The sequence below is a fragment of the Meriones unguiculatus genome, assembly GCF_030254825.1.
Source record: "Meriones unguiculatus strain TT.TT164.6M chromosome 13 unlocalized genomic scaffold, Bangor_MerUng_6.1 Chr13_unordered_Scaffold_28, whole genome shotgun sequence".
Taxonomy (NCBI): domain Eukaryota; kingdom Metazoa; phylum Chordata; class Mammalia; order Rodentia; family Muridae; genus Meriones; species Meriones unguiculatus.
The window spans coordinates 9,384,968-9,409,539 of NW_026843644.1; the positions used below are offsets into that span (position 1 = coordinate 9,384,968).

Below are 24,572 nucleotides of genomic sequence, written 5' to 3' on the forward strand. Positions count from 1 at the left end.
CACTGGCCAATCAGGATCTTCAGGCCATCCCTATAGTCAGAGGAAGGGGCAGGTTCTTCCGGGTGCCACCCTGCTTGCTCACAGTTTAGCAGAGCAGGCTTGAGTGGTTAATGTGAGTGCAGCTGCTGTGTGCTGTGAGGGGATTTCAGCTGGCTTCCAAAGTCACAACATGGTGAGTGTGTGTCCCCAACCTGATGGAGCCAGAGGCTGAACAGCAAGACCTGCTTGTAGAGTCCTTCCTGGGGCTGTGTGGGAACCGTCATCGAGAAGCAGCCACGAGAGAGATCCCTTGTACTAGCCATGAACGCAGTGGAGGCATCTGAATATCTTCACTATATTTGGGTTCACGGTGAAGGTCGAAAAAACTCACATCAGGAACAGAAGGTTAAAATGAAAGCTTTCTTTTCTAAGCTCAGAGAGGCAGCCAGTTCTGAATCTGAACGGTCCTGGAAGGTAAACTTTATTGTATATTTAAAGGATTACATCCACAAGTTGAGGGGCCCTTGGTGAGTGTTGGGGTCATCCAATTAAATTTTAACATTATGGGTTAAGCAAAGGCGTTTCTGTCAGAGGCTGCACTGATCCAGAACACCTGAGCTCTAGACCTTTAACTGTTTTTCAAGGCATTCGGTCTGGAATCCATGGCCTTAATTTATCCCCGTAGATATTTGGTCTAGAGCTCAAGTTGATCAGGGAGAAATGAAAGTGGTCATCTGTCCATAGTAAGTGAGCTCTTTGCAGGTGATATAGTTTTATATTTTAGGTGCCTCAGTTAAGGTAACAGCAAGTTTAACGAGTTAACAGATACTTAGGAAAATGTTACAAGGGCCGGGTGGGAGATAGCTCTGTAAGTAAGGTTGGGAATGTGAAGTTAGTTTATCCTTGCTACCAAAATGGGGGAAAAGGCTGGGCTCTGGAGGCTGCCTCCTTACACACCATGGGGCTGCATATTCACAGCATTTGCAGCAGGGACTTCAACATAGAAATGTCCTTGGCAGGACACAAACTCGGAGAGGCCTAGTTTCCTTAGTATCCTCTCAATGTTTTGCTCTTGGCATTTGACATGTAGGTGTAAGATTCATTTGGACTTAATCTTGTGCATGTTGAAAATACATATGTGTTCATAGCACTTCATTAGAAAGCTGTGTTGTAAATAGGTAGCATTTTTGATGTAAAGGATTTACCAGTGCTTAGGTGACAGTAAGTCATACACCATGTTGACTTTAGCTAAGGACTGCTTTAAAACATCTCATAGTTTACATTCCCACCAGCAATGGAGGCAGGTTCTCATTTCTGCACATCTTCTCCAGTGTGTGTTGTCACTTGAGTTTTTGATCTTAGCAATTCTAATGAGTGTAAGGTGAAAGCTCAGGACTGTTTTGATTTGCATTTCTCTGATGACTAAGGATGTGGAGCATTTCTTTTTTTAAAATTTTTTATTTAACTTTTATTAATTACACTTTATTCATTTTGAGAGCATTTCTTATGTGTTTCTCTGCCATTCAGTGTTCCTGTTGAGAATTCTCTGTTTAGCTCTGTACACCATTTTTTTAATTGGATTACTTGGTTTGTTGATGGTTAACTTCTTAGGTTCTTCATATATTCTTAATATTAGCTCTCTGAATTTTTAAATTTGGCAGAGTATATTCTGTTTCTCAGGATGTCATATGTTTACCACATCTGAGTCTTCAGAGATATTGCATTCCAGGTGCATGACATTCTTACTACCTATCTGTTTTGAAGTTTTTAAATGAATGAATATGAGTATTTTACCTGTATGCATGAATATGCCACCTCTTGTGTGCCTCACGGTAGTTAGAAGTAGTCTTCAGGTTATTCATGAGATGACCTCAGAGTTTCTGAAGTTGGAATAATGGATACTTGTGAGCCCCATGTAAATACTGGCAATTGTGTTCAATTATTTTCCAGACCATCAGGAGCTCTTCACTGCTGACCCATTTGTTCTGCCTTGTGTTGCTTATGTATGATCAACACCTGAATTGCTACTATTTCATTTGTCCATTTATAACTGTTTAAACATGCATATTCTTTTAGTAAGATCTTATTAATATTATCGTTTAAACTGGGACCCTTCAGGTTTTTAGAAGGTCAATACAGAGCTCGTGTGGATTTATACTTCTTTGTAGAGAATTCAGGAAAATCCCTGGAGTTCTTACATTCTTTTTTGTTTATTAGAGTGATTATTGTAGTGGATTTAGGGCCTTAATATGTATGTATGCCTGTCCTAGGACAAATAACCATAAATCAGGCTGGAATCCAGTTCAGTGAGATACACCTGTTTTTGCCTTCAAAGTGATAGGATTAAATGCATGAGACAACACTCACAGCTTGCACATCAATTTTTCTAGTTAGTAATTGTTCATACAAGTTTTTGGATGTGTGCTCAGTACTTTTCTTCTGTTGGTAGCCTCTCTCTTTTTCTGACTGTGAATTGGCATTTCTTTTGCCAGCCATATCCTATGCAAAAGCTGAAGAAAATATAGAGGTGAACCTTATTATTAATTTTCATTCTAAAATGACTTAGTAATTTCATTAGTACCTCTGTGTCAGGAAATAACTTGAGGAAGCATGAGACTTTTGTGAATATATTTTCCATGATATATACAAGTTACAGTGATGCCACTATCATGGTTTCTGTTTTACACATGTATGTAATATTTTAGGATGCATTGACCTATGATGATGTGCATGTGAACTTCACTCGGGAAGAGTGGGCTTTGCTGGATCCTTCCCAGAAGAGTCTCTATAAAGATGTGATGCTGGAGACATACTGGAACCTGTTTGTTATAGGTAAGACTGCTAATTTACTTCACTTTCTAAAACAATGGGGCAACTGTTGTTGTTGTTTTTGAGGTTCTTCTGTAATTTTAATTGTAATGAAGGAAGAATAAGCTGATTAACTCAGGCATCATTCTACAGTTCACAGAAGATAGTAACTTTATATTTGTGGGATTTCTTATAATAGATCATACATTTTCTGTTACACATTTTAGGTTACAGTTGGGAACACCATAATATTGAAGAACCTTGTCAAAGTTCTGGAGGACTTGGAAGGTAATCTTCATGTGCAAACAGATGCAAATATATATTTTCACAGTGCCTCTGAAGGAATGTTAATGTGTCCCAGAAGTTATAAATAAAAGCAACAGTGTAAAAAAGCACTACTTTAAGTGTATTGATGATTATTAAATTCTCACAAGTCCAAATCTTTAATGTCAGGTGAATTGTGTTTGCAAGGCATTCCTCTAAGAAAGCAGACAAGAGAACAATGGATTAACAGATATCAACCATTAGAATTATAGGTACATCAGAGCTATGCTGTAGAACTCCAAATGTATTATCTCATGCCACTCAGACATTGCAAAATGAATACACATTAAATAAGTGATAAGTATATGTCCAATAATCTTCTAATAAGCAAATAGTCCACAGTAAAGCTGGTGATACTCATTCATGTACTTGCTAGTAAGGGAGGCAGTTTGTAAGAGTGAAGAATATTCTTGTGGAGAAACCTTAATCCTTAAAGCACATGTCCATGAGTAACAGAATGTCAAACTGTGTGAATGTGGTAATCTTTCACTTACTTTTTTTCTTTTGATAGGTATATCATTTGTCAGAATAATTGCAACCCACATGGGCATAAGGATACTGAATGAAGCAACATATTTCTCTCTTTGAATAAAGTTGAAAAATATGTAGCAGTCCCCACTTTGAGTAAAATTTCTGACTGTGATACAAGATTAGTTCCTTTATTATTAATTAATAATTAGTTAATAATGGTTAAATTACTATTAAATAGTAAAAAAAATCACTGTTCAACCTGTAGGCATACGGTTCTTGTAGGTCACCAACATGACCTGCTTGTAGAGACTTTTCTTAGTGCAAATCTGGCAAAGTGTACTCTTTCCAAGTGAAGTTCACATTTGCAACATGATAGGTCAGTACATTCTAAAATATCCAATACATCTATACAATAAAAATTGGATAATAAGAACACTGTGAATCTATATTTCATTTTAGTTGAATAAATTAATTGTTAATAAGTTAATTGTAAATGTGTATCACATTCACAAAATCTGTTCTAATTGGGGGATTACTAATACGTTAAACTAACATAATTAACTACCTTTCCAACTTCATTGGGAATACGTCTATGATCTTACACTGTGGAAAATCCCTGGAAGCACTATGAATGTGGAATTTCTTCTGTTAGTCCTGGTTCACTTTACTAATGTAATATGACTCACTCTATAGAAAAATTTTTAGTGCAATAACTATCATATAGCACTGAGTTCTTCCAGATAAAGATATGTAAAATCCTCATAGTAAAGTACACTATAATGTGAGCCATGTAATTAATGTTCTCACCATCACAGGTATCTTCAAAGTAACAAAACATTCCATAATGAAGGGGAAAATGATGAATGTAAACAAAGTGATAAAACTATAAGATTTGATTTTTCTTTACAATTAGACATATTATAAAATTAACTCATACAGATAAGAACATTTATCACTTTATTAAATATGGAAGACCTTACATATGTACCAATTGTTTTTGCAGGTATGAAAGAACATATACTGGAGAGAAACAGACCCAGGCCAGTACATATAGTCTTCCCTGTACCTCCAGAAATTCAGAGCCATGGAACCAGCAATTGTTTGCTAAGGTATTTACTACTTTGTGTTTTCCAATGTTCTGTTTCCAAGGCAGCTTAGGGTCAGATTCCTGTTAGTCATTAATAAATGGAACTCTCCTGAGAGAGACTGTAGTTAGGGCTAGTTGAAATGAATCTTTTTGGTCCTGCATATAAGTGGTTGTGGCTTTGTTCTGAGCCAGCCTCCTCAGGGGCAAAAGCCACTGTATTCTGAAGTTAGAATAGCTCAGTATAGCTTTCATCTAAGAACTGCAAACACAGTGTTTATAATTAACTTTTCTGTGATGTTTTCTACATTAGTGTTCTCTCTCCTTTGCATGTGTGAGAATTTTGACAATTATAAATCTTTTCAGATTATGCATTATTGTCTAGAAGATAGATTTGCTTTCTAAAAGTCTGTGTGCTTATGGGGCTAGACTTTCAGTCTTCTTTCCCTATTGGAATTTCTCATAGTTTAACCTGGAACCTGAACCTAAAAGAGATTTAAGGGTGACAACATACATGGAATGTAAAATCTGTTGTGCTTAGTTCCTCTTTAAGCAGTATACAGAGTTGAATGTATTCTATCTTTGAAGAGGTTTTTCTTCATTAAACTCTTAGATGTAGGGAGTGATTTCTCCCTGTGAAAGATGTAAAAGAAAAATGTTTCTGAGTCAAGTTCTTCTACATTGACTCAGATGACCTTGATCCCAGCCTGTTACTCCTCAGGACAATGACCTTGTCATCTTGATTAAGGTAAATAAAACTTTCAGTTAAAGGACAGTACCACAACTGAGTTTGAAAATTACTTATTGAGGTCATATAGTCAACTCTCCATTGCAGTCGCAGGAAAAAATATGCATGTGGAGCTCAGCTTCTGATTTTAGATGAGAATAGGAGGACTGGCTTATTATGCACATCACAGGCAGAAATAGATTAGGCCAACAACTGCTGATGTCACTATTTTAAAAAAGGTTCTGATCATGATTTTGTTATTTCACCGCATGTATGAATTAATGTCAGATAAATGAAGACAAACCAGATTGGTAGGTGTACAATTTGGGGAAAATAGCTCGATCCAACATATATTGAATATCCAACTGGAGGACTGTCTTTTGCAGATATGTCTAATCCACATTTATGCCAGTCCTGAGGGTTGAGACAAAGGCCGTTCACTGTAGCTGTGTGTGTCAGGTTACAGAACTAAGCAATGTCACACTTGAGGGAAGGTCACACAGTATCTTATGAATGCCATTACCTCTGCCAGGGATTTGCCTGAGCTTTTTCCATGTCACTAAATCTATGGTCTATTGCATTTTTAATTATATTTATATTTTTAAAAAGTCAGTTATTGATTTCTATTATATTTGATTGTCTCTAAATGCATCACTGCCCTTATCTCTTGTTATACTCAGTGATTCTGTATCATTGGGAATGTCTTTCCATTTTTCTCAAGTGCTGTTGATTATTTATTTCTGTATAGAGAAATGTCTCCTATATCCCAGGCTTGTTTCATGCCATGACATGGAGAATTTCTTTGAAAACCCAATCCTACCCCTGCTGCCCTGTGCTGGGAAAAGAGTTCTAAAACTTCTTACAGGCTGGACCTTGACTGATCAGTGAAAAAGAAAAACACAGTAGTGAATGAGTGTCCTCCAGTCTCTCTGTGTCTTATTGGGCTTACAAATGAAGAAGGACTTGTGCAAGAATTGGCCTCTATGACCAGATTTTAAACTGGTATAGTCACAGCACAGAAAGTGATGGAAGAGAAAGAGATGGACAGCTTTTTTGCATTGACAGTAGTTGACATTAGCTGTTTGTAGTGAGGTAACCAATTTTATGATGATCAACAATTCTCAGGCCAACACACCATGGTACGCCTATGGGGAGTGGGATTCAGCATTATTTTCTGGGAAGTCATGCATGTTCATTTCTTCAGAAAGCTGGGGTCTAGATGGGTCAAAATCATCAAGAGTGTATAGTCCTCTCAGAAGACAAGAAGTGATTTTTATGGTGGTGCCCCTGACAAGGAGGAATGCTGAGCTGAGCATCAGGCTGAGCTGATGTCTATGGATTCAGTTGGGAAACTTCTCATTTAAGAGGCAAGGCATGAGATCTTGAGGAATCAGAAGGAAAGGGTACAGGGTTCTGATGTTGGGTACAGGCCAGACACATAAGACAAACACAAGTGAGGTGTTTAGGAGGACATAAATAAAGGGAATGGAAGTATAGATGGAAGGGTTTCTAGGACACTGCTGGTGGATTGGAGGAGGGCACACATGGTGAAGCGCAGTTCTATAGATTTGTGTATGGGAAGCCAAGGACAGGTTCTGATAGAGGGAGGGGTCCTGTGAAAGATGTCTAGGGATCCTGATCCTGTGTGGGGAATTGTGAAGAGGAGACATGAGGTCCTAGAAGCCCTGAGAGGGATGTGGAGGGAGAGTGCAAACGTGGGTGGGATGAGGACTGAGTTCCAGCGTCCAGAGCTGGGAATGCCTTGTCCATGCTTCTAGCATGGTTGTGGAGGTGAGGTGACCCCATGTCATGCCCTAAGCTTGGCTTCCCCTGCAGTGCCTGGCAGCACTTGATGCCTCCAGGAGAAGAGGCCATCTGGAGCAGGTTTACCAGTTTTTGAGATTGGCTGGCGTTTTTAGATCAATGTGACATCATTTCCCTCTACATAAACCTAAAATTGGTATGTATCCAATTTTTAGAACAGTAAAGACATAGAATTTATTATGAAGAAAAAAGAACTTTTATGGTAACCTGAAGGAAAATGTTGTCATTTTGAATCTTAGACTATCTCTGCGAGTGGCTATACAGCAGGAGATGCCACCCTTTTATTATGTAAATTAGACTGATCAGGAACTCAGTGATTTGCCTGATTCTTTTTACTTTGTGTTGGGATTAAAGGAATGTGCCTTCACCAACTTGTTTAAATATTCTCAAATCCATATCATTGTAAAGCAAAGCCTTTAAATGAAAATCAAGCAAAGAGACAAGAAAATATTATATTTTGGGTCAGTTGTGTGAATTAGACTGTAACAAGCAAGTTGGTTATTTTTTTGGATTTAGTTGTTGTTATATTTAAATGGTGGACCTTTACCAGAAAGAGCTGACAAGTATCTTGCAGCCAGAGAGCTTTGGATTTTAGTCATTATTAATCTAATTTTTATAAGGGGGAATGCCCTTTCTATTATCTGTAACTTAGTATTCCAATCTTTGTGTTTTCTCCCATTTTCTCCTTGAACTTTCTCTTAGAAGGCATGGAGAAGACCTATCACCCTTAAACCAGATCCATGACTATGACAACCAAAACAAAGCCAAAGGGATTAAAACTTTCTCTGCCATGGCATTTTTTGTTCTTGTTTTAGATGTACTTCTATGCCAAGCTCTGTCTAGAGATCTGTCTGCCTCCAGTTCCTTTCCTTCTAGCCGTTACTGCTGCTGTTGTTCTGAGCCAGCCACAGTATAAGGAAGCCATGCTTGTGTCCCCCTCCTGTTAGACTGTAGCAGTTGTCAGTTTTGTTATGTTCAGTCCCAGATCTGCCCACAGTAGGCTGTCTTTTGCTCCTGGGCCTGTTTAAGAGTCTCTCTTAAAGGGACAGGAATTGACCAGGGAGATTTTAGGTTTCAAATTTGGGTTTTATCACTGGGAGCTTATTCTTCCCACCAAATTATGTTGAAGTATGAGCTAAAGGGTGGCAATACTTAGATTAGTTGGGTGCCATTTGTTGTGCTTCTTAATGATTACTATTATTTACCTTTAGTTAAGCAGTGGTTTTTCGCTGCCCGCAGCGACAGTTGAATCTGCCTAAATGAGGGCTGGGAGAAAAAGAGCAGGGTGACACAAGGAAGACACCAAGTCAAGACTCTAATCAAGGTGCTGTTTATTGAGCCTTTAAACAGTGCTTATAAATCAAAATGTCACAACCAATTATCTCACAGTAACAGTTTCACTTAGCAAAGCAGCTGAGGATTTAGTTAAGATTAGAAAAACTTTACTTATCTGGTTTCCATGGTTGCAGTGAATTTATATCTAGTTCTCAGGGACAGAACACCCAGCTGTAAAGAATGCCCAGGTCAGTCTGTGAGAAACTGAGCTTTAGATAATACCCATGTTTGCCAAGGCCAAGAGGTGAAATTCCAGTTACCAGGAGCAACTACTCAAACTCAGCACCAAATAGCAATACACACTCTTTTTGGCTACCAACTCCATTTTGGCTGCAGTGGTTAATTCTAAACCAACTATATACCCAAATTACCATACAGAGTCTGGATTTTTTTTAATTAACCCAGTGCACAATGCTGGGCAATAGTTATTTCATCTTAAACCTCCAGGCCCACATTGTTTCCAACCATTCAGATTTCACCCATTATTACTTTCAGTCATATTTTAGGGTCCGGCTCATCTCTAATCATGGTTAGAGTTCTCTCCTGCTGATCTCTCCTCCTCACTTCCTTCTCTCCTTTCCTAACCAGGATGTCCCACCTTATCCTCTCCATTGCACAGCATTGGGACTGGTTGTTTAATTGACAATATAGAGAAAAAGTGGTGGCATGTTTACACAAACTTGAGACAGGTGATACTTGGAATAAGCATCACAATGCAATGTCTGGATTGAAACCAGATAGTGGGGTAGAGAAATCAGCCTTTGAAAGAACAAGGATAAATTGTATACCTTCCTAAAGACCATTATACCAACATATATGTTGAATAATATTCTAATAAGCAAATAATCCTTAGTAAAGCTGGTGTTACTCATTCATATACTTGTTTATTGAAGGGAAGTTTATGAGAGTCAAGAATGTTGTTGTGGAGAAACCTTAATCCTTATACCACATGTCCACAAGGAACAAAATGTCAAATTATATGAATGTGGTAATCTTTCACTTTTTTTTTTTAAATAGGGATAAAATTTGTCAAAATACTTACAAGCCATGTGAGTCTAGGGATACCAAAAGAAGCAACATAATACTGTCTCAGAGAATAAGCAGAAGCTATGTAGTAGTCACTACTTTGAGTGCACTTTCTAGTTGTGATAGAAGGTTACAATTACATTGTTATTAATTATTAATTAGATAACAATGGTTAAATTGTAAAATAATCACTGTTCAACCTAAGGAATTTGTAGGTCACCAAAATCACATGCTTGCTGAGCTTTTTTTAGAGCAAATCTGGCAAAGCATACTCTTTCCAAGTGAAGTTCAGATATACAACATCATAGGTCAGTACATTCTAAAATATCCAATACATCTTTATAATGAAAAATTGTACAGTGATAACACTGTGAATCTATATTTCATTTTTAGTTAAATGATTGTTAATAAGTTAATTGTAAACTTGTATCACATTCCCAAAATCTATTCTAATAGATCACTAACACATTAAACTAATACATTAAACTAATCACTGATACATTAAACTAAAACATTAAAGTAAGATAATTAATTACTTTTCCAACCTCATTGGGAATACATCTGCAGTCTTACACTGTGGAAAATCCCAATAAGTATTAAGAATGTGGAATTTCTTCTGTTCGTCCTGGTTTAGTTTACTAATGTAATGTGACTCACTGTACAAAAAAAAATCTCTTAATGCAATCAGTGTCATATAGCTCTGAGTTCTTCCAGATCAAATATATATATATATATATATATATATATATATATATATATATATATATTACCTTATCTATGAGGAATGTTGTTTTCCTTTATCATCCAGTCTGTTATAACTCATCTAAAGACTGGGGCAGATTTCTATCTTTACTTTATAGAGTGAAAGTCAGGCTCACAGAGATAAACGGTTTTGTAATACAGTTTATGTGTAACTGCTCATCTTACTCAAATAGTCATTCTATAACATCACTAAATGAGCTGAAGCCACAACAGCAGGTATGGCGACACAAGTCTGTAATCATGGTGCTTACAAAGAGGAGGCAGGAATTTCAAGGTTTCAAAATCACCCAAGGAAAGAATGGTCAGTGGTATGGTGGGAGGCCCTCAGAACAAAGAGAGGTGTTGATTGGCCCAGGACACTATCCATAGTCTTCCCTGCGGCTCCAGAAACTCAGAGCCATGGCACCAGCAATTATTTGCTAACATATTTACTTACCACTTTGTGTTTTCTAATGTTTCTTGTCCAAGGCAGCTTAGGTCACTTCAGGGTCAGACTCCTTAAATGGAACTCTCCTGCAAGTGGGAAAATTAGCCTCAGGTGGGGATGAGCTCCCTCATTACATATCCAGTGGAAAGTCTTCAGCCCTGAATCCATATACACAGAACCAACAGAAATGGACTCAGGTATAATTCATATATTTGCACATAATTGCTCACATACTTAAAAAGAAATATTGGAATGGAAGAATTTGGGAAGAGATGAAGAAAGGACATGGCAAGGGGAAATTGATGTAATATATTTTAATTAACATGTAAAATAATAAATTTTAAAGAAAAAATGGCATAGCAGTTAAGAGCACTGGGTGTTAAGAGGACACAGATCACATTTCACAAACCAGCTAGTAGCTGACCATCTGTAGTTTCATTTCCAACGAATTTGATGGCCCCTTCTGGCATCTGTAGGTACTGTGCAAAGACACATGCCAAACATCCATATAAATTAAAATAAAGCTTAATGAAATGAAATTTGCTGCAGTAATGTCATAGCCCTGAGAGAGACTGCAGCTAGGGCTAGTTGAAATGAACTCATTTTGGTCCTGCATATTAGCAGTTGTGGTATTGTTGTGAGCCAGCCTCCTCAGAGGCAAAAGCCACTATATTCTAAAGTTAGAATAGCTCAGTATAACTTTCATCAAAGATCTGCAAACACAGTGCTCATAGTTAACTTTTCTGTGATGCTTTCTGCATGAGTGTTCTCTCTCCTTTTTATGTGTGGGAATTTTGACAATCATAAATCCTTTAAATCTATCTTATAGATTATATATTGTGCTCTAGAAGACAGATTTGCTTAGTAGAATTTTGTCTGCTTTCAGGACTATACATTCAGTCTTCTGTCCCTATTGGAATTAGTCAAAGTTTAACCTGGAATCTGAACCTGAAAGAGATTTAAGGGTGACAGCATATGTGGAATGCAAAATCTGTTGTAGTCAGTTCCTCTTTGAGCAGTATACATAGTTGAATTCATTCTGTCTTTGAAGACATTTTCTATATTAAAGTCTTAGATGTAGGGAGTGATTTTTCTTTTTCCTGTGAAGGGTGTTAATTCTAGAACATCTGCAGCCCAAAGCTTTTAGAAAAATGTTTCTGAGTCAGCCTCTTCTATGTTGACTCATTTGACCTTGATCCCAATATGTTGCTGTTCAGTACAATGATATTGTTATCTTGATTAGGGTAAATAAAATTTCAGTTACAGGGCAGTACCACCACTGAGTTTTAAAATTACCCATTAGAGTCATATAGTTAACCTTCCATTGCAGTAGCAGAAAAAAAATGCACTTGGAGCTTGGCTTCTGACTTCAGACGAGAATAGTAGGACTCACTTATTGTGCACATCATGGGGAGAAAGAGGATAGGTAACTAGCTGCTGCTGACACCATTGTGAAAAAGGATCTGTTTATGATCTAATTATTTTACAGCACGTATAAATTAGTGTCAGATGAATGAAGACAAACTAGATTGGTAGGTGTACAATTTGGGGGAGAATAGCTTGATCCAATGAATAATGAATATCCAATTAGGTAACTGTCTTTTCCAGATATGTCTTATTCACTTACACATTTATGTCAGTCCTGAGGGTTGAGGCACAAGCCATTCACTGTAGCTGTATGTGTCAGGTTACAGGTCTAAACAAGCAACATTGTGCTTGAGGGAAGGGCACACAGTATCTTATGAATGCTATTAACTCTGCCAGGAAATTGCCTGATCTTTTTTCAAGTCACTATAGCTATGGTCTTTTTATCAATTATATTTATCTTTTTAAAAAGTCAATTATTGAGTTCTCTTAAATTTGATTGTCTCTAAATGCATCACCGCTCTAATCTCTTATGTGTTGTTATTCCCGATGTGTCCATGTCATTGGGAATGTTTTTCCATTTTTCCATGTGCTGTTGATTGTTACTTCTGTATAGAGCAATGCCTCTTATAGCCCTGCCTTGCCTCCTGCCATGATATTGAGAATTGCTTTGAACACCCTACCCTACCTCTGCTGCACAATTCTGGGAAAACAGTCCTAAAATTCCTTCTATGTTGGATCTTGACTGGTGAGTGAAAAAGTAAAACGGGCCATTGAATTGAGTGTCCTCCAGTCTGTCTGGCTGGCTCGTAGTGTGCTTAGTAAGTGAAGGCCTTGTGCAAGAACTGAGCTCTATGACCAGATTTTAAGCTGATATAGTCATAACACAGAAAGTGATGGACAAGAAGGAGGGGACAACTTTCCTGCTTTGACAACAGTTGACATTAGCAATGTGTAGTGAGATAACCAATTTTATGATGATCAACACTTCTCAGGCCCACACACGAGGGTGTGTTTAGGGGGAATTGGTGTTAATTTTATCTTTTGGGAGCTCCTGGGTGTTCATTTCTTCAGGAAGCTGGTATCTAAATGGGTCAAAATCAGCAACAGTCTATATTCTTCTCAGAAGACAAGAAGTGATTTTTATAGTGGTGCCCTTGACCAGAAGGAATGCCAAAAGAGCAGGCTGAACTGATGTTTATGGATGCAGTTGGAAATCTCATTTTAGAGGTGAAGCATGGGTTTTTCAGGGAGTCAGAAGTAAAGAATATAGGGTTCTGTTGTTGGGTTCAGGCCAGCCACATAAGATTAACACAAATGAGGAGTTTAAGAGGACATAAAGGCAAGGGAAGTGCAGATGGGAGGGTGTGCGGGACCCTTCTGGTGGATTGGAAGGGGTCATGCATAGTGGAGGGCAGATCTACACATTGGTGGATGGGAGGCCCCGGACAGGTTCTTAGAGAGGGTTTCTGGGAAAGATGTACAGGGATCCTGATCCTGTGTGGGGAGCCCTGGAGAGACAGGAGGTCCTACATGCCCTGAGAGGGACTTGTAGAGATATTGAAAAAGTGGGTGGGAGGAGACCTGAGTTCCAGGGTCCAGAGCTGGGAATACTTTGTTAATGATGCTAGCATGTTTTTGGAGGTGCGGCAATGCCAGGTCATGTTCCTAGCTGGTATTCCCCACAGTGCCCTAGAGCACTTGATGCCTGCAGGAGAAGAGGCCATCTGGGACAGGTCTACCTGCATAGAGAGTGCCACTATCTCAGTGCCAAGCTTCACTGTACTGCTTCTCCAATGCCGGCGGTCATGCCCTACAACCCCTGCAAGCTGGGCTCTGTTTTTAGGCTTCCTGGATCCAGAGGACATTGACAGCTCGCTAGCTGCCATTTCTCCCACTGATGGGAGCCACTGCCCTGACTCACTACAATCACATTCAATTAATTTACTGCCCCTTAGATCCAGTAGAGAAGACTAACAAGAGAACCGGCGCATCTATATGTGACCCATGAGGCGGGGCCCATGCTAGGGGATTCCTACCCAGTCATGAGAAGTCCAGAGATATCTATTTTCTACTACAACCTTGGTCCTGGCCCTTGGCCCTAGGAGGAGGTACGCTGTGAAGAAGATTGATGTAGAAGCAGCCAGTGATACTGGTGGAAGGTGGGCCCTTGTGGTATTTGACAAATGGAGTCATGAGAAAGGGAATTAGGTTGGTGTCCTGGGAATTGGGACTTGAGGCCAGGGACTAAATGACATGGTGGAGGAGCTAGTTGAAGAGGCATGTCCCAGTGCAAGTATAGGTGGGATCAGACAATGGTGGGGCTTCTGGCTTGGGTCTTAGAAGGCGTGAACAGAAAGAGTATCTTTGGAGTTCAGGTTTGTGCCATGGCAGCGTGGTCAGGTCAGGTCTGTTGTGCGATTCTGGCATCAAAACTCTGATTGCATCATCCACCTATCAGAACTGTTACCTGTGTTGGGGCATAGCCGTAATGGGAGAGGGCAGGTGTATGTGTTTTGTGTCAGGTCTTTTTGGTCAGCAGCCACGCATGTTAAAGCTGCTTATAAAAGCTTGAAGAATGAGTGAATGAACCCGTGATGCTTTTGATTCCTCTTCTCTTCCTGTTCCTTCCCCTTTCCTTTCTTTTTTTTTTTTTTAATTGAGGTTTGAGACAGGCTCTCCTGTAGATCAGGATGACTTTGAACTTTTCTATGTAACAGAGGATGACTTTGAACTTCAGATCCTTCCTCCTCCACCTCCCATTCATCACCATGGCCAGACCCTAGATTCTCTTAATAAGTGAGGGCAAAGGCCATGTTTGGATCATCAGTGACAGCCAGCATGACTTATAAATTTGATATTCTATCTTTGTGGGGATGGGCCTTGGACAGGGTGGGTAGGGAGGGATGTGTCATAGAAGGAAAGGTGAGATCATAGACTCAGCAGGAGTAGTGATTCCCCTCTGGGCAAGACTGTTGAGTAGTTGATGACAGCATGATTCACAGAAAGAGTTCTACATGAGTCTAGGTAAAATAAAATTCAGCACGGTAATGAATAGCTTAACTTAGCTTGAGTGACTCCATTTTGAGGTGAGAAACCATCCTGTGTGCACCTGTGACAGGCCACTGAACTCCAGTTCCAGGAAAAAACATGGAATGTACATTTGGCAGAAAACAAAGTGAACTCCCTAGCAACAGCCAATGAAAGCAAAATAGAATATTCCCAAATGTTCCAGATGTACTTTCAGATAGCTTAGAATAGCAGTTATTGTTAAGCATCAGTGGTCACCTCACTCCTGAGGTGTTACCCCGTCCCATAACACCAAGGCATGGAAAAATCCCCTGCTTGCAGTTTTTCCCTTTAAAATCCCTGTTCACCCAGGGCTCAGGGTCACACTTTTCTACTGCTGTAGCAGTGAGATGTAGGTCCCAAGATTGATTGCTCTCTCAATAAAGCTCTCTTGTTTTCCCAAGGGAGTTGTCTCCTGGTGGTTTCTGAGGATCTCAAGATCAGGGCATAATAGTAACTGTAGATAAGGAGACAGGAGGAAAAACAAGGATATCTATTTAGAGTAAGGAATGTCAGGATCTCTAAAGTCTGAGATCTTAACCTTTCATTTAATTAGGGGTTCTGTTTTATCATGGGAGTAACAGTTGTCATTCTCGTGGGCCTTTATTTTTTTTTTAATCAGGTATCATCATGGGAGGAAATCTACCCTATCAGGGCACTAGGGAAAGGGCATAAAGGGAGAAAAGGGAGGGTGGGTGGCATGAGAAGGAGATGAGGGAGGGGGCTGCAGCAGGGATACAAAGTGAATAGATTGTAATAAATGAATGAACAAGCAAATAAATATATATTTTTTTTTAATTTAAAAAAAATATTTTATATTTGATATAGTTTCTCTACATAGCCAAAGATGGACTTCAACTCACAGTGCAGCTGAGACTGGCAACAAAGTCTGAATTTACCTACCTTGGCTTCCAGAGTATAGATATTACTGGTGTGTATTACTAGGGCCACACATACTCTCTTCCTCTACATTGCACACATTAAAATTTTGAAGCTGTCAAGAAAGTCCAAAGTATTACTAAAATTTCATGTGAGAAAAACCAATGAACTGCTCCTGCCATCTACTTTCCTCTGTTCCTTTATGCTATTTTTAAAAAGATGTTCTTCTACAGCCAGTTTGTGTGCTGGCTTCTGATGAACAACATCAAGATGATATGGACCTCCTCCTGAGGCTGTAGCTCAGTTGGTAGAGTGACTAGCTAACATGCATGAAGCCCTGGGTTTGAGCCTCAGCACTTTTGTAAGAGAGATATGGTAGTAAACACCTGTAGTCCCCAGCACAGGAGAAGGGAAGGCAGAAAGATAGAAGTTCAAGGTCATTCTCAGCTACATGTAGAGTTTGCAGGCAGCCTAGGTTACATGGAATCATGTCTCAAAAGGAGAGGAGCCAGATGGGTCAGGAGTTAAGATTGGTAGTTACTCTTGCATATGACCTGAAGTCACTTCCCAGCACGCACATCTCATGGCTCATGGCTACCTGTAACTCTGCTGTAAGGTAGCTGCTTTGCCTTTTGGCCTGTTAATGCACTGAAATTAATTTGAAAAAAAAATAAATTCTCTTATATATTTATTTGTTTGGTCAGTTTGTTGGTTTTGTTTTTTCAAGACAGTGTCTTACTATGTAGTCCTAGATGTCCTGGAATTGCTCTGTACACCAGGCTAGACTTGAACTCACAGGAATCTGCCTCCCAAGTGCTGTTATTCAAGGCTTTTCTCTTTCTTTCTTTCTTCCTTGCTTTCTTTCTTTCTTTCTTTCTTTCTTTCTTTCTTTCTTCCTTCCTTCCTTCCTTCCTTCCTTCCTTCCTTTCTTTCTTTCTTTCTTTCTTTTCTTTCTTTCTTTCTCATTCTTTCTTTCTTTTGTTTTCTCTTCTTTTATTCTTTTCTTTTCTTTTCTTTTCTTTTCTTTTCTTTTTCTTTTAGTTCCGTTCCTCTTTTTGTCATCTGAGTAGGCCAGAAGAAGTCACAAAATCCTGTGGAGGTGGACCAGCTGCTTTGAGCCACCCTAAGTGGATACTGTGAATTAAACTTAGATTTATTTTTGGAATAGCAGGAAGTGTTTCATTCACTGAGTCATTTAGCTCATTTTTGCCCTCTCAGGTTTTTTATTATTATTATTTTTAATAGATATAAGTAAATTTGGGTAAACTGGGGAGGTAGCTCAATGGTAGCAAGTGTGCCAAGCATATATGAGACCAAAGATTTCATCCTCAATACTGAAAAAAAGCTTGTTTTGTTTTGCTTTTCATTTTCAGACATGACCTCATTTAGCTGAGGATGGTCATAAACTCACTAGCCAAGGATATGCTTGAACTTCTGATTCTCCCACATGTACCTCCTAAGTGCTTTAATTACAGGCAATGCCACCATGTCAAATTTTATGTGGTGTTGGGCTCGAACCCACAGCTTCATGCATGCTAGGCAAGCACTATACCAGCTGAACCACATCCCCAGCCCATTTTTTTTCTGTGAAGTTACAGGAAAAAAAAGCTCATTGCATTTTCTAAAAATATTTCTTTAATTCTTAATATTCTTGGCACTCTTCCACCAGTGGGAAAGATTTTTCACTCCCCTTCAGGTTGAATAATGGGCTGTGCCATTATCCACTTTGATTCCAAGAGAAAGAGGGAAAGTGCCTACTGAGTGTTGGGAGACTGAGGATAGGCTAGGGGAGGACAGAGCAAAATGATACTGGAATATGAAACAGCAGATCTGGAAAAGGTGTTGCCCTGAAATGGGAGCCTGGACCAGAAATCACTAAACCTTTTTCTTTCCGTACACTCTAATGCTAAAGGAGATGCTCATGTCACTCAAGACTCATGGTTGGGTTTCCTTAGGTATCTGGATGGACATTTGACTAGATTATTGGGCTTATGTTCTAGGAATTTTTGCGTTATTCTTTCACAAATATTGTGCACAATCTACATTGTTTTTGCTGTAAAGTAAGTGCAGAAGTTATATTTTGTCTCTGTGTGTAAAATGTCTTCATAATCCTGAGAATTCTCAGTTTGTTTGTTTTTTTTCACATGGTAAATTCAGTTAGCAGCATGCCATCATAAAATGACTGGTTGTCACCATCCAAAGAAAATGCATGTGCTGGACCTAGGCTCCCTACATACATCTAGCTGATGGGCAGCTTTTCTTCATATCAGTCATGTAACATTTGAAATGGGGGCTATCTGTGACATGGACACATTTGCCTGTTTATGAATCACTTTACCCTTGTTGTGCTGCCTTCGCTGGCCTCACTGGAGGAAGATGCACTTAGTTTGTATGCAACTTGATGTGCTGAGAAGAGTTGGTATGAGGAGCCTCCCCTTTCATGAGAAGAGGAGGAGGAGTAGGGGAAGAGGATGGGAGGATGATACCAGGAGGAGAGGAGGTATGGAGCTGCAAGGAGTATATAAAGTGACAAAATAATGAGAAAATGGCAGGTTTCTATGTAAATGAGAGATTATGTTGACTGAAGATTTCTATTGAAGGCTCTTCAATTGAGTATGACAATATCTCTGAGCAAGTTGCCCTGGGCTAGAAAAGAGCTAGCTGAGCATGGAATGATGAAGATACAAGAGCACAAGGCAGTAAACAATATTTGCCATGGTTTTTGCCTTAGTTTTCTCGAAACTTTAGTTTCTATCCTAGGCTTCCACAATGATGTACTTTGGTCTGACAGGACTAAACAAGTAAACCCATTCATGACCTGAGATGTTTTTGTTTAGAGTATTCAATCACAGCAGCGCAGTAGCAGGTTAGGAAAAAGAAAATATGCCGAAAGTGACTTTGCTCCTGGACAGACCTGAGAATGTTCTCTTTTTAGAGGATTGTGGAATATATCAGATCTTGAGGTGGCAAAAGTCCAGAGCTTAATTGGCTCTTCCTTTAGGACCTGGAAGTTCAGAATGTTGAGTGTAGTATATACAGAGGAAGTGGATAGCCTAGGATTTCTGAAGAAAATTGACTCCATAAAAATTTAAGCTATAGGTCATTTGAGTGGTAATTTGGCCCCCAATCTTTCTTAGTCTGCTCATGTTCTAAGAAATTAAGTAAGGTAGAACTGAAAAATGCTAAATGATTTCCTAGATGGTGATGCTTGCTTTCAAAGCTGGCTTGGATGTTAGCCAAGGCTACATTTGAAATCTTGATTCTCATGTGAGAGCCTTCGGAGTATGAGTCCAAGGATGGAAGATGTACCCACAATATGTTCTATGTTGTCAACATAATTTACCAATGTTAATATTAAAATGCTTAATAGAATATATGTATATATGTTTGTATGTATTGTTTGAAGTTACATGCATCTTCATGTTGTCGTTTGTTACTATAAGGGACATCATGCTGAAGTTCTGCCTTCTAAGAGAATTATCTAGATTACTAGATAATGTAACAACAGTGAGATTTGTTTTAAAAAAAGCATGTTATATGTGTGTAATGTAACTATGAGTTCTTAGGCCATGACAGATATGTGAAGACATGATGAGAATTTTTGGGATTTATTGTGATCATTCCTACATGATGGCCAAGATCATGTTGCCAGTTTGCACTCTGGATTGTTTAGACAGTGTATTTTTTGTTTTTATTCTCTTTTATTTATTACAATTTGTTCTTTTGTATCCCAGCTACAGCTCCCTTATGCCTTCCCAATCCCACTGTTCCTCTCTCTGAGTCTATTAAATTAATATATATTGTTTTTTGACTTTACAACCCAATGTGATCCCTCCTTCCTGTGCTCTCAGTCCACCCTCAGACTTCTCCCTCTCCTCCCAGAGAAGGGATGCTCTCCTCTCCCTGTATCAACCCCTTGCAACACATTAAGTCACATCAGGACTGATAGATCCTCATCCACTGAGTCCAGGCAAGGCAGCCCTGACAAGGGGAGGCAGTAGAGTTCACATTACTCCACTTCGCACTCCACCCACATGGACCAAGCTGCTCACCATACAGATAAGTTCAGTGGGCCTAGGTCCACACTATGCATATGCATGCTCCTTAGTTGATGTCTCATTTTCTGTACCCCTGCTGGGTCTGGGTTACTTGTCTCTGTTGGTCTTGTGGCTTTCTATCCCCTCCAGGTTCATCAATCTTTACCCTAGTACTTCCACAAGACCCCCCGAGATCCACCCCATGCTTAGTTACAAATTCCAGCTTCTGTCTCCATTGGCTGCTGGATGGAGCCTCTGAGATAACAGACACGTTTAGGCTCTTCTACAAGCTTAGCAAAGCAAAATCTACAGTTTCATTGGCTGGCTCTCTAGTGTTAGGTAGATCTCAGGCTCACCCAATTATTGGTTGGACTTTCCCTCAATCTTTGTTCCCTCATTATCATCCCTAAACTCCTTGTAAGCAGGGTAATTTTTGGATCAGGAGTTTTGTGGTCCAGTTGTTGTTTCTTCTCTTCCCTAGTCCTGACTGTCTAGGAGGTGGTCACTTCTTTTTCTATGTCTCTTTTTCCCTGCCCCTCTGTTAGAAGTCTCAGCTGGAGTCACACCCAGTCACACCCAGGTCCTCTCAGGAACCTTCCCTATCAAATGACTCCAAAGAGAAACCGCCTCAGTCTCCTTTCTTTTTCTCAACCCTCTCACCTCCTACTACAATTCTCCCCACATCTGATACCCACATTTTTCCCCTCCCTATTCCAACTTCTGCCTTCCTGCCCAGTTCCCTCTTTTCATCCACTTCTGCTGTCTGTTCTGTTTTCTATTCTGAGTGATGTTCTGGCAACCTCCCATGGACTCTTCAAGTTGTTACTTCGCTTCTGTGGGTGTGTGGATTGTAGTATGCATATCCTATACTATACTATAGGTCTATTAGCAATGTGTTTCTTTCTGCGTCTTGGTTACCTCTCTCAGAATGATCTTTTCTAGTTCGATCCATTTGCCTGCAATTTCCATGATTTCTTATTTTTAATAACTGAGGAGTGTTCCATTGTGTAAATGTACTAGAAGTTCTTTATCCATTCTTCACTTTCTGGCAGCTATGAAAATAGTAGAACAAATGGAACATCTTTTGGATGTATTCCCTGGAGTGGTATAGATGGGTATTGCGGTAGAACTATTCCCAATTTTCTTGAATGTACCAGTTTGATTACCAGGGAAGTTGTACAAGTTTACACTCCCATCAGCTCTGAAGGAAAGTTCTCTTTTCTCCACATCCTCACCAGAATGTGTTGTCACTTTAGTTTTTTATTTTAGCCATTTGAGTGGTGTAAGATACTTCTTTTTTCCATTGTATGATTTTGGCTTCTTTGTTGAAAGTAAAGTTCCAGTAGGAGTGTGGGTTTATTTCTGTGTGCTTATTCCAACTGTACAGGATTCTACTGCTATCAAGGGTGTTTTATTTTTCCATTTGAAGTTAATGTTTGCTCTTTCAAGGTCTGTAAAGAATTGTGTTGGAATGTTGTTGGGAAATGGATTGAACCCATAGACTGCATTTTTTAAGAATGCTGTTTTAAAGAAGGGGGATAAAGGGAGGGTTTTGTGAAGGAAGGAGGAAGTGTGCTACAGGGGGGATACAAAATGAATAAAGTATAATTAATATTTAAAAAAAAAAGAATGCTGTTTTACTATGTTAATCCTATATATCCATGAGTTTGGGAGATCTTTCTATCTTCTGATATTTTTTTTCGTTTCTTTCTTTAAAGACTTCAAATTCTAGTCATAGAGGTCTTTCACTTCATGTTGTTTGTGGCTACTGTTCAGGGTGTTGTTTCCCAAATCTCATTCCCAACCCATTTTTCATTTGTATACAGGACTAATGAAATTTTTAGTTAATTGTGTTCCCAACTACTTTGTAGAAAGTGTATATCAACTGTAGGAATTCTCTGGTAGAATTTCTTGGGTTACCGAGGTATACTAGTAAATCATCTGTGAATAATGATACTTTGAATTTTTCCTTTCCAATTTGTATTTCCTTGATAACCTTTAATTGTCTTATTGCTTTACTAGGACTTAAGGGGTATAGTGAAAAGATATGGAGAGGGGAGGCATCCTTGTCCTGTACCTTATATGAGTGGAATTTCTTTAAGTTTCTCTCCAAATAATTTTATGTTAGCCCTCACCTTGCTTTTTACTGCCTTTATTATATTAAGTATGTGCCTGATTCCTTATATGCCTGATTTCTCCAATTCTTTTAACATGAAAGGGTGTTATATTTTGTCAAAGGCTTTTTCTCATCTAATGAGATGATCATGTGATCTTGATCTTTCAGTTTGTTTATATGGTGGATTACATTGATGTATTTTCATATGTTGAACCATTCCTGTATCCCTGACATTAAGCCAATTTGTTCATCGTGTATATCTTTGATGTGCTCTTGGATTTGTTTTGCGAGTATTTTATTGAATATATTTGTGTTACAGACAGCTATTAGCTGTCCTGTGGGTGTGGGAATTTAATCCAGGTCCTCTGGAAGAACAGTGTTCTTAACCACTGAGCCATACCTCCATTCCCTGTGTTGCCTATTGATGATCAACATTTAAATTGCTAATATTTTCATCTCTCCTTTTGTAATTGTTCAAGCATACATTTCATTTTGAAAAAGATCATATTAATATTACAGTTTGAAATGAGGCACTTATGGTATCTAGACATGTATGCAGAACTGGAGTGAATGTGTAACTCTTTGTAGAAACTTGAGAAAGATCTTTAAGTTTTTTATCTTGTTTGTTTGATTAATTTTTGTGTATTATTCAGGATCTGATTATGTACCCCTGAGTGTCCTGGAACTTATTGCATTGAGCAGGCTACCATCCAGCTCTATGAGATACACCAGCCTCTGTTTCCTGAGTGATTTTGGAATTAAAGTCATCAGATAATACACCCAGCCTGCCCATTCTTATAAGAGTCAGGAATTGTTTATACTATTTCTCTCATCTGGGCTCAGTACTGTTGATCTGTTTACTCTCTCTTTATCTGTTGATTGACATTTCTCTTGCAAGTCTGTATCCTAGTTAAAGGATGAGAGAGATGAACTTCACTATTCAGTTTCCTCCTAAAAAGAGTTAGTTATTGCCTTAAAACTTGTGTGTCACAAAATAAGTAGAAGAAAAACCAGAATACTTTGAAAATATTGTAAATGAAGGATACATTTCCAGTATTCTAAGCATCATGCTTTCTTTTATACATGTGTGTGGTTATTTTAGACTGCATTGACCTACAATGATGTGCATATGAACTTCACTCAAGAAGAGTGGGCTTTGCTGGATCCTTCCCAGAGGAATCTCTATAAAGATGTAATGCTGGAGACCTACTGGAACCTTACTGCTATAGGTAGGACAGTGAATTTTCTTTACTTTTTAAAATGTGGGGAAAAAAATCTATATTCATTATTGATGTGTTTCTGTAATTTCTCTTGAAAATATGGAAGAATGAGGTGAATGGTTCTTTGATTGACCATAGATCACGATTTTAATTTTGTCTTATTTCCAATAATAAAGCATACATTTTTTGTTACTATGTTTTAGGCTACAGTTGGGAAGGTCATAATATGGAAGAGTATTGTCAACCTTATAGAAGACATGCAAGGTAATTTTCATGTGTAAGCTTATATGAATATGGTTCTGAGAAAGTTTTAATATGTTTTGGAAGTTGGAAAGAGAATGGACAGTGTAAATGAACTGCTTTAAGTGTATTTATTGATGATGACTAACTTGTTACTAAACCATGTACCTCCATGTTAGGTATTTGATGTGTTTTTGCAGGGCATCCTCTAAGAAAGAATGCAAGGAAAACATACCTTACACAAGGTCAATTTTTAACTCATAGCCTCATTACTGTAATAAGGTAGAACTGCAATTTGTTTAGTCTCCTACAACTCAGATATTGCCAAATGTATTCAAAGTAAAGAATGATGAAAGTATATCCAAAACATTATACTAATCAAGTAGTCCATAGTAAAACTAGGTTACTAATATACTTGTAGTAATGTTGCTAAGTTTGTGGAAAAACCATAATCCCTATAGCACGTCTGTGATGAAAAAAATCAAATGTCTGAATGCATCATGAAACCATGTCACTTATTATTCTTTTAATAGTTTTATCATATATCACAATGAGTACAGTCATGTTAGTATATGTATATTGAAATAAACAATGTACTATCCATAACAACTAAAAGGTATAGTAGTCCCCATTTTGAGTAGATGTTTAAAAATTGATACCTGTTATGGATTATATGCCCTAATTAGAGCTGTCAGCACTACAAATAATGACACAGAGGCTTTTTAATATTTTAAAGCTTAGGCAATTTTCCTGGGCATATTCTGAACCATTTTTTCCCTAACACAAATAAACCTAGCACAGTGTCCTGATGCATGGCCAGCTCTACTTCTCTGTTCATATTCACGTCCTTCTGTTAACATCACTGGCCTGTGGTGAATT

The 24,572-nt window shown here is 38.6% G+C and overlaps 1 protein-coding gene across 1 annotated transcript; it reads left to right on the forward strand.

The window, feature by feature from the left end:
• The first annotated feature begins 300 nt into the window (after positions 1 to 300).
• Positions 301 to 23,721, forward strand: LOC132650735 (zinc finger protein 431-like). Its single transcript, XM_060376071.1, has 3 exons — positions 301 to 453; positions 2,685 to 2,811; positions 23,657 to 23,721. The coding sequence occupies exons 1-3, from the start codon at positions 301 to 303 to the stop codon at positions 23,719 to 23,721; spliced, it is 345 nt and encodes a 114-aa protein (XP_060232054.1).
• Positions 23,722 to 24,572: the final 851 nt, after the last annotated feature.

Excerpts from the sequence above, each read along its gene's own strand:
- LOC132650735 (XM_060376071.1), top strand. The coding sequence starts at position 301 with ATGAACGCAGTGGAGGCATCTGAATATCTTCACTATATTTGGGTTCAC. Across the intron at positions 454-2,684 it reads AATCTGAACGGTCCTGGAAG|GATGCATTGACCTATGATGA; the intron begins GTAAACTTTATT and ends GTAATATTTTAG. Across the intron at positions 2,812-23,656 it reads CTGGAACCTGTTTGTTATAG|GCTACAGTTGGGAAGGTCAT; the intron begins GTAAGACTGCTA and ends ACTATGTTTTAG.